The sequence below is a fragment of the Plutella xylostella genome, chromosome Z, assembly GCF_932276165.1.
Source record: "Plutella xylostella chromosome Z, ilPluXylo3.1, whole genome shotgun sequence".
NCBI classification, from domain to species: Eukaryota; Metazoa; Arthropoda; class Insecta; order Lepidoptera; family Plutellidae; genus Plutella; species Plutella xylostella.
The window spans coordinates 7559964-7570699 of NC_064012.1; the positions used below are offsets into that span (position 1 = coordinate 7559964).

The 10736-nt window shown below is 40.4% G+C and overlaps 1 protein-coding gene across 1 annotated transcript; it reads left to right on the top strand.

Moving 5' to 3' along the window:
- Positions 1-2247: 2247 nt before the first annotated feature.
- LOC119691882 lies at positions 2248-9554 on the top strand. The gene is made up of 2 exons (XM_048632848.1): positions 2248-2604; positions 8333-9554. The coding sequence occupies exons 1-2, from the start codon at positions 2481-2483 to the stop codon at positions 9391-9393; spliced, it is 1185 nt and encodes a 394-aa protein (XP_048488805.1). The 5' UTR covers positions 2248-2480; the 3' UTR covers positions 9394-9554.
- The last annotated feature ends 1182 nt before the right edge of the window (positions 9555-10736 follow it).

The following is a 10736-nucleotide window of genomic DNA, read 5'->3' on the forward strand; positions in this document are numbered from 1 at the left end:
CTGTATTTTTTTATTGGTTTCAATGACCGGACTGGATTCGAGTCCTTTTGAGCCAGTGAAAAAATCTTTGTTCCACAGAATAATAGTAGGATAAAATAATTTGCCTCCAAGACATAGGCTCTCTACTCTGTGCCTACAAGTTACTTACAGTCAATCTATAAAGTCCTGAAATCAAAAAGTGCGATTTTGCTAAGACTTTTTATGATCATCAGTCATATACTTACTTTTACATACATTTAAAAAATAAAATACCGATTGATTATGGATTTTCAATGGATTTGTCATTTAATAAATATAACAGATCGATTTAATACGATCTTAAACAATTACTTAGGATCCACTTCCGTTTTCACGACTTAATAGTTGGACTGTAACTACATATTTGGCGGCCAGGTCTGTGGAGAAGATAGACGTTTTGAGATTTGTACCCACAAACATAAGCAATGAGGAACTTTTTAGGAAACTACAGTCGTCATTAAATGGTGAAGTTAAGCCATTTAATTCTGTGAATGTGACAGTTTGGGCGAATTCGTTGCCCGAAGCTGTCTACCTGGACATCTTCAGGTTCCAGGTACATGAATATGTAGCACCGTTGTTGCAGTGCTTCAAGTGCTTCAAATTCAATCACGGAGCTAAAATATGTAAGTCGGCTCAACGGTGCTCCATATGTGCCGGGGACCACCATTATTTAGAATGTAAGAACGAAATTGTCAAATGTGTTAACTGTAGCGGAGAGCACCTGGCCATTTCAAGGGACTGCAAGGGACTTTGCATAAAACAAACTAAATATCATGAATTAAAAAATAAAACATACACTTCGGCGATGAAAAATTATAAAAGTGACAACATCTTTCAAAACTATGAAAAAGACTTTCCAGAACCACGTGCCAGAAACCCTAACTATGCCTATATGACCTCTTCCATGAAAGCACCAGCAGCTGCAACACCAGCAGCTAAAACACTACTTAAATCTAATGAAAATAAAACTGAAAAATCGAAGGTACACGAAAAGGAAAGAATTGGAAATAAAACAAAAACAAGTTTAAACAACGAAAATTTAATTAATGAAATCTTATCAAATGAAATTGTATTGAAGGGAATGATTGCCGCGTTAGTGGCCATTGGCAATGGTGGTAGGACAATAACGACAACAGTAATAAAAGAAATTTAAACAAAAAAACAAAAAAAATTAATAAAGATTTTATTAGAATATCGCAATATAATATAAAAGGCGCTATGAACAAAAAACCATTGTTAATAAAAAAAATGTATGACAACGACATTGATATTTGTCTATTAAAAGAGACCTGGCTTAGAGATAAAAATACTTTTAATATACCCAGCTATAACTTCGTCTACCAAAAGGGTAAGGACGGACGATGTGGTGTAGGTATATTAGTAAAAAACCATTTAAAATATACAGTTTCTCCCACACCCTTTTATGAATTCTTACAAACCACAGCTATAATCTTATCAACTAATGCTGGTAAACTGACATTATTATGTGCATACAGTCCACCTACTAATAACAACCAACGTAGGTTTCAAGGAAGAAGATTAAAGCAAATTTTAAATGATTTACCTAAACCTATTATGCTATCAGGCGACCTCAATGCACATCATGTTGCCTTTGGTTGCCTTTCCACTAAATCCAGAGGTAGTGAGATATACAAAATTATAGATGAATACGACTTATGTATTCTAAATACTGGAACTCCAACCACAGTAGGTAGCCCTAATAAAAATCCCTCAGCAATAGATATATCCTGCATAAGTCCATCCTTAGCTTCACTCTGCCACTGAAGAGTTCATGATGACTCCATGGGCAGCTATCACTTTCCCACTATTATTGATATACAGATACAGACTTCAGTACATAAATATGAAATAGGTAGTCCCATTGATCGTTTTGTGTACAGTAAAGCCGACTGGCTGAAGTACTTATCTGTAACAGAAGATAAATTGGGAGACTTAGTAATTAATCATACTTGTCCTTTTGAAAGCTATAATGAATGTTGCAATAAATTAAACAAAATCAATGTAAACAATTTTTTTTTTCCAGAAATGTAGTGAGGCTGTCCAAAAAAGTAAAGAGGCTTTAAATTTGTACAGATCAAACTCTTCATTAGATTCTTACTTCAATATAAAAGACTAGACGCATTAAAAAAGAAATTACTAGCAGAAAAAAAGAAAAATGGCTGGAGTAAGTTATGTGAGTCATTCATTAGATTTACACCAGTCATTATATTTCGCGTCTTCATTCTTAGCGATTTATGTTTACATGTTGTAGTGGCGCCTCCAAGCGTCACCCTTGCACGGTTTTTTAAAAGTTTTTTCTGTCTACCTTAAAATTTCACTCGCTCTTTAGCGGTCCGGTCTCTCTGAGCTCCTCATTTACGTGTTTCCGTGCCGAACCCTTCGCACGTCAACTCAGCTCCCGCAACAGTATATATTTTCACCGTGTCTAGTGTGCTCTCAAAATGGGGAAGAAACGTAGAAGAGAAAATAGTGAAGAACGGATCCGCAGGAAGATTCAAAAACTAGAAGGAAAGTTACAGAAGCGAAGAGTACGAGTGATTTATTCATCCGATGATGAACCTGAACGTGAGTACCGCAGTATTTATTAATTTTATCCCGATCGTAGGGAATAATGATGATACTTTCGCCGATGTAGGCAATTTTTTCAATGTGAATAGCTACTTATTCAAGGCTATATCCATTGTACACAATTTTGCGAACAACTATTCTCAGGGTTGTATCATTTACGAAATTAATCCATCTTGCCCTCATAAAAAGTATGCATTCAGTATCATTAAAATCACAATAAATTACCTTTTCGATGTGAATGAAGACGTTTTACCTAAAAATAAAACGTATATTAAACATACTTACCTTATTCGAAGTCTAATAATAATTGAGAGAGACATCTCTTTTCCTTTTCGTATTTCCTGCTAAATACCACGTGACTTCCGGCGACTTCCCTTGAATTTGACTTTTTCCCACCACCACCGGCAGTAGGCGCCATTTTGTTGGCTCCAAATATATTCGTCATTGCGTCTTGTTGAATGCCACCAGGCAGAAATAAAATTATTAGACTTCGAATAAGGTAAGTATGTTTAATATACGTTTTATTTTTAGGTAAAACGTCTTCATTAAACAACTTGACCGTTATTCGAAGTCTAATAATAATTGAGAGACGTGTTTGATATCGCCTGGTGGTGGTGGACGTCAATGTGACTATATGAATGTTATTTAGGGACACATTAACAATGAGAAGCTTGTGATAGCTTAGCTCCTACTGTAGATAAATATAGAACCATAATTTGTTAACTCTAGGATAACAAGAAAACATTTCACATTATGTGTGACATTCATTTATTTTTGAAAGATATATGTATAAATAATCAATACAAATTAATGTTAAGTATCCATGATATACTGAACGTAATAACAATATAACGATTCTTGAACATAATTCATTAAATCATCTATCTTGCATCAAATGAGGTGATTGAAATAAATTCAGTCTGATTGACAGTAGGTAACTTAAAAATAAATTATTGTGAATATCTAAATTAGGTTACAACTGCGTTGAATAAATCAGAAACAGTATTATTCACATTATTTACATTAATGATTTGACGACAGTAGAATCTTTTAAATGTATTTTCTGATCTCCAGTTGCCTCGAGTAAGTATTTCCTCTATTGGAGCGTTCTCAAGCCAACTTTTTGAAGCTACTGCAGACCGGAAACTACCAGCTGTGGCCTCTATGCCTGACTCCTTCAAAATATTTTTGACCCATCTAGCAATAATACACCGTGTAGCTGGTTTAGCTCTACCACAAATTGATAGAAATAGGTGACTAGATTCGGCAGCACTTCTTCGTTGCTGTCCAATAATAATGAGCCTTCTCACCCAATGAACTGGACAAAGAGATCTATTATTAGTATTTACTTTTAGCTTCCAGCCAGATTGGCGATAATCAACTGAGTCCGTTTTTGAACCAAATACTGGCCATAAAACAATCGAGTCCTGAGAATCAATGTAATGATTAGAATCAACACGTAATAGCGTCAGGTCATGTACGCGTCGACCAGAACATAGCAACAACATTGTGGCCGTACACTTTGAAATTTCATAAAGGTTATCAGTTTTAGGATCTAACGTAGCTAAATGATGAATTACTTTGTCAATGTCCCACACAGGTGGTTTCGGAACATTAGGCTTTGCTAAGGCTATAGATTTTAAAATTCTTTTGACCATAGGATGATCACTAAGACGGTTTATGGCTTGCGGATCACAAAATGTTGATACTACTGACTTATGAGTTAATATAGTACTGTAGGATAAGCCTTCCTTTTGATGTAAATCAGCCAAAAATCTCGATAAGTCTGATCCGCTTGGCTTATTCGTAGAAATTTTGTTTTCACGTGCCCAATTGACCCATCGTGTCCATACTGGCTTATACGTCCGTATCGTAGAAGGACGCCAACTTTTCAACAAGAGATCCTTCTGCTCCTTTGTCCACCCGACTAAATGTTCCTGCCACCCCCACATCTCCACACCTCCAGCGTCATTTCTGTCACTTTCTGTGGTGGGAGGCCGGTTGAGACGTCTACTAGAACGTTCTTCAGGTTCATGATGGTCCACGGTGGAGCTATGGCTCGGTTTTTTAGATCGGGTCTCCAAAATACTTGTTCCCATCTGGGGGCTACAATGAGGTACATCCCTTGACACGTGTTCAGGTGTTGTAACACTTTGGGCATCAAAAATGGCGGGGGGAATACCCACGCCAGCTCGTAGTTCCATTGTTGTGTCATCGCATCGTGAAAATCCGCTAGCTGATCGTGACAGTCCAGGGAACAATATCTGGGAACTACTCGTGTCAGGCGCGAGGCGAACAAGTCGATGACTGGGGTTCCCCATTTGGCGAAAATCTGAGTTGTAGCCTGAGGGAGCAGATGCCACTCTGGCCTCTTGCGAAATCGAGATAGGTGATCTGCCTCTACGTTGTAAGCCCCGGGAATGTGGTAAACAGTCAATGTTATCTGATGACTGTCCAATAACATGAATATCTTGTACGTTATTTCTAGCAGACCCTGCGACTTGGTACCGCCTTCGTTCCTCAAGTAGGATACAGCTGTTTTGTTGTCGCATTGTAAATGCAGAGATCCGAAACGAAGGTTCTGACATTGATCTTCTAAAGTTTTTAAAAAGGCAAGTAACTCCTTTCGATTGCAATGGAGTCCCTTTTCCTGCGATGACCATGTTCCTGTTACACTCAGATTGTTTATTTGCGCTCCCCACGCTACATCTGAGGCGTCGGTCACAACATAATGAGTGGGATATGGGTGGTGAACCGGAGATGGATCCTTGAGGTGAATTAGCCACCATTGTAGTTCCTGTAGAACAGCCTCGTCCAGTAACATTCTTGTATGATCCCGAGACCTTCTTTTCGAGGCGATCAATAATCGCTGTAGCTGTCGGTAGTTTAGCCTGCCGCGTGGGACAGTGAAGCTGGCAAAGTTCATCAGGCCTATCACTCGTTCCAAGTCCTTGATAGTGGCCCTTTTGCTTGTGGATATGTTTGTTATCATTGCTGATAGTTTGGCACACTTCTGAGCGGGAAGTGACTTTTGGTTGTGCTTGCAGTCCCATGTTATGCCAAGGTATTCTATTGTTTGACATGGCTGTACAACTGATTTGGCGTAGTTTATTTTCCACCCCAAGTACTCTAGTAGATTTACTGCTATTTTTATGTGGTCCTTTAGAACACGAGCATCCTGATTGGCTAGCAAATAATCGTCCAAATATACGACCAGGCGGATGCCGCGCTGGCGAAGGATCTGGGCCATCCAATTGCTCACGGAGGCAAAGGTTTTCGGAGCAGAACTTAGTCCAAAAGGTAGGCAGTTCATTTGTAGAAGTTCCTGTTGATAAATCAGGCGTAGAAACCGACGATGGGCTTCTGATATGGGTATGTGGAAATACGCCTGGGAAATATCGATTTTTGCCATCCAATCGCTCGGTTGTAGAAAATCGGGAATTTTGTACACATTTATCAATCTGAATGGCGCTGTGTACACATAGCGATTTAATGCCTTTAGATTGAATATGGGTCTCATACTGCCGTCTCCTTTCGGCACCAGAAACATCGAGGACAGGAAACTTGGGCTCACATCGACCTTGGCCAATACTCCCTCGTGTTTCATTTTTTCTATTATCAGGTCCATTTCGTCGCTGGACTGGATGGGACTTTTGGGATTCGACATGTTCGGCATTTGAAGCGGAGGCTTCGAAATGAAAGGGATACGGTATCCTGAAGTAATTTTTGTAATGTAAGCTGGTGCCCCTAGGTTCACCCATCTGTGATGGTAAAATTGTAGTTGTCCGGCATGAAATTGTTGGGTGACGTGACTCGGTGAGTCAGTATCGTCGTTTATTACCTCTCCTCTCCCGGTGGGATGAGGGAGAGTTTCTCCTTGGTCGGCCATGATCTTGTCGGCCGCTGCCAGGTGCTTGTTGCTTACCACCGCGGCCACGAAATGGCTTATTGTTATAATTACCTGAGGTTGACCTGGTGTTCGCGGCTTGTATATTACCTTTGTAGTTTGGTCTCTTTTGCACGTGTACATTGCGTTGCGCAGATGTACTAGGAGTCGGATCGGTCTGCGGTGCAGAAACGCGATCCTTTTCACGAGGCCAGAATACTTTCCGTACTCCTCCGGCTCTCTCCAGAGTTGATGTAAACTTTTCAGTCTCAAAGAGATTATCACAGGAAGGCGGAACCTTACGCAGTGAAGTTTTATGAAGTGGGTCTTTGACGAAAGCTAGAATAGCCTCGCGTCTTTGCTGAATTATTTCAGCTCTGTGGCCGCAAACCATTTGTAATATATCGTTAGATGTTTTTGAAAAATCACCTGTAACGAAAATATCTTCGATCCTTTTATTAACTTCTTCCGAAGTTAGCTCTGATGTTGTTGTTGTCCACGCCAAAAAGGAACGGAGCTCCTTTTCAAGTTGATCCCTTTGTTTTATCATAGCAAAAGTAAGCGATGCTAGGGCCTTTTCAAAATTTACGAGAGTGCGAGAGGAATCGTAGCGCTTAACTTCTTCGTTCGCATCTAAGTCGGTAAAGCCCGGGCTATGACGATATAATTTTTGGACATCCGCGTAACGAACGTTTCTCCAATCCGGGTGCTCAAGCCGCTGGATGTTTTTAAGGGTATCCAAATAAACGGCTGGTGTTTTTAAAATTTCCGGCTCTTTCAATTTAGTACCGATAGTTAAGGAAATTTGAGGAGCTGGTTCCTCATCTAATGATTGCACATCTGAATAAAGCTGACCACTAATATTATCATCAATAATATCATCATTGCTATTGTTATTGCAAGCTATTTGATTTTTAAGATTTTTTATTTCTAACATCATTTTATCAAATTTACGATCTTGATTTCGTCTGCGGCGTTTAGATTTAGTTTTCCTACGCCGGGAGCGTTTAGAGCAAGAGGAATCACTGCAGCTTGAGCTTGAGCTAGATTCAGACGATGACGAATCACTTTCACTAATCTTCCTTTTACGAGAATGTTTCCGTGTTGACAAGGATGGTTGTGCATCTTGCACATCTTGCAAATCCGCATTTTCAGTACTCATTTTATTTTATTTTTAATGCAATCTGTAATACAAGGGAAATTCCAAGAACTAATTGCTAAAATTAATTTTAAAACACGAACGGTAACACCGTTAAAATGATGGTTTATCTTCGAAATAAGTATGATAGCAACGTTACACTGGTAGCATGCGGCAAAAGAATTACAGTATCTTTTCGATAAATAATTGGTAAAAACGTGGTGAAACAATACAGTAAAAACATACCTGAGCACAATCCAGGGAAAAACTGAAATACACTATAACTGTTTAAACTCACTTCAAATCCGGTATTTTAGCCACTTTTTAGTGAAATCTAAATGATATTTTCACTATGGAAAATTAAAATAAAATTTGCAGGTAGGTTGGTATTTACACAGAAAACCTGGAGCGTCCCTGGTGGGACACGACCAGCTCGGACGAAGGAAAACGACGTCAATGACGAATATATTTGGAGCCAACAAAATGGCGCCTACTGCCGGTGGTGGTGGGAAAAAGTCAAATTCAAGGGAAGTCGCCGGAAGTCACGTGGTATTTAGCAGGAAATACGAAAAGGAAAAGAGATGTCTCTCTCAATTATTATTAGACTTCGAATAACGGTCAAGTTGTTTAATAGCTACTTATACCAAGGCTATATCCATCGTTTATCAAAAAACGATATTAAAATCGTTTTATTATGGCAGGTCCACGTGGCCCTACGCCGGATGTGGCGCGCCCGGGTTCTCCAACCGATGCAGAGGTATGGGCGTTCAGCCCGACGCCATCGCCGCCGCCCGAGCCCGTGCCGCCGCCAGACGAGCCGAGCCCCGCGGCGCCGCCCGCGCCCCCGCCGCCCCCGCCGTCCCCGCCGCCGGGCCCGTCATCAGCCCCGGAGCCCCAACTGCCCACACCCTGCGCCTCCGCAGAGGAGACGCCGCAAGCCGACCTGGATGATGAGGTTCTCAGGCTTCTCGGTGAGGCGCCGGAGTCAGAGACTGTATTCGGTAAGGCCGTGCATAAAGATATTGCTGCCAGGTGGACAGAAATAATTAAAAAAGGTCTTACGAAGGAAGCAAAAGACAAGATTTTCAAAGATTATTATGTACCCGAGAACTGTGAGTTGCTGCTCCCTCCCAAGTTAAATCCAGAGGCAAAAGCCGCTTTAACTGAGAGTTTCATCAAACGTGACGCTTCCTTGGAACTAAGACAGAAGCACCTAACTGTGGCTGTTTCAGCCTTAGCCCATACTATGGATAATATCATTTCAAACAGAGATCTTTACAATGCAGTAGGACAGAGAGTTTTACAGCCAATTAGCGATGCTTGTCGCATAATGTGTGATATGCACCATTATGAAACAATGACACGAAAAAAATTCGTATATTCATCTATCAACTCAGAGTTAAAAGATGCACTGACTAACTCGAAAACTGACAAGTTCCTTTTTGGTGAAAACATGTCCGACAGATTGAAGGCAGCGAAAACTGTACAGAGATCTGGAGAAGCCCTCAAAGTTACACAAGCACGGGCAAACCCAAGGTATGCAGCTCCTGCGAGTTCATTCAACTATAGGAATCGGGAAAACTTCAAAACTCTGCCGCAACTAAGGAGGCCGAATGCGGGCAGGTTTCAACAGGCCCCGACTCGGCAACAGCCAGCGTACCCGCGCGGCCAGACGGCGCCAGCCCGGCCGTCCCCGTACGCCCCCCCCGCGCGCCCGCCGCCTCCGCCGCCGGCTCCGCAGCGCAGGAACACCCGCCGCTAGACGAGGTATCGTACGCAGGCAGATTACGCTATTTTTATGACGAGTGGGTGAAAATCACTAACGATAGCAATATATTGTCATGGATTGAGGGATACCAGATTCCTTTCTTATCTAAACCAGTGCAAATGATTTTACCGTCTCATTCTATATCAGTTAGCGAGTATAAAGAATTTGATAACTGCATAACAAGATTGATTGACATTGACGCCATTCAAATACATAAGCCCGATGGAGATAATTTTTTGTCACCCATATTTCTAGTACCTAAATCTAATGGTGATAAAAGATTCATTTTGAATCTTAAGCAATTAAATAAATTTGTTGAGACCCACCACTTTAAAATGGAGGATTATCGGACTGTAACAAAGTTAATGACTCGTGGTTGCTATATGGCATCAATAGATCTGAAGGACGCATATTTTTTATGGGAACTATATTTCTTGCCAGCAAAGTTTATTTTTGTCATCAACTTGTATCAGCAAATTAATAGATCAACCGCAACAATATATTTTTGTCCTCAAATAAATAAAAAGTGTCCTCTGGTATGAATCAGCAAATAATATCAATACAAAAATCTAAAATAATAGATGGATTGCCAAAAAATTTGAGTTCATTACATAAATAAAAACTTTGTATGCAGAATATTATTTTTGCTCCTCAAATAATAACTGCGCCCGCAGAATAGTAGATTTGCCAGCAAATATATTGACTCTAGGTCGCATGTTGCGATTTCTTTTTAATTCATATTTTATCAGCATTGCAGTAGTTACATTATGATTGGTCCAGTTATTAAAACATTATAATTCGTTAGCAATTTAATACATGAGTTTACAAATTAGCGGAGACGGTGCTATGGAGAGAGCTATGCTTGGAGTTTCTCTGATGGATCGTATCAGAAATGAGATTATCCGTCAGAGGACCAAGGTTACCGACATACTTAGCTGTCAAAATATGCAAGCTGAAGTGGCAGTGGGCTGGTCATATCTGCCGAAGAACCGATAACCGTTGGGGTAGACGAGTTCTCGAGTCGAGACCACGAACAGGCAAACGGAGCGTGGGACGCCCTCCTGCCCGCTGGACTGACGATCTTAGGCGGATAGCCGATAGTGGTTGGATGAGGAAGGCAGAGGACCGAATGTTGTGGCACTCCTTGGGAGCGGATCTATCTCCACCAGTGGATGATTATTGGCTGATGATGATGATGATGAAAAGAGGAAGTTTAAGTTTTAATTACAATAAGATTGCTTTTGATTAGAAGAAGATTAAGGTTTAAGTTATAATTAGAAGAAGGTTGTTTATGTTGTTTTTAATTAAGAATATTGATGATTTAAACTTAATTTTTT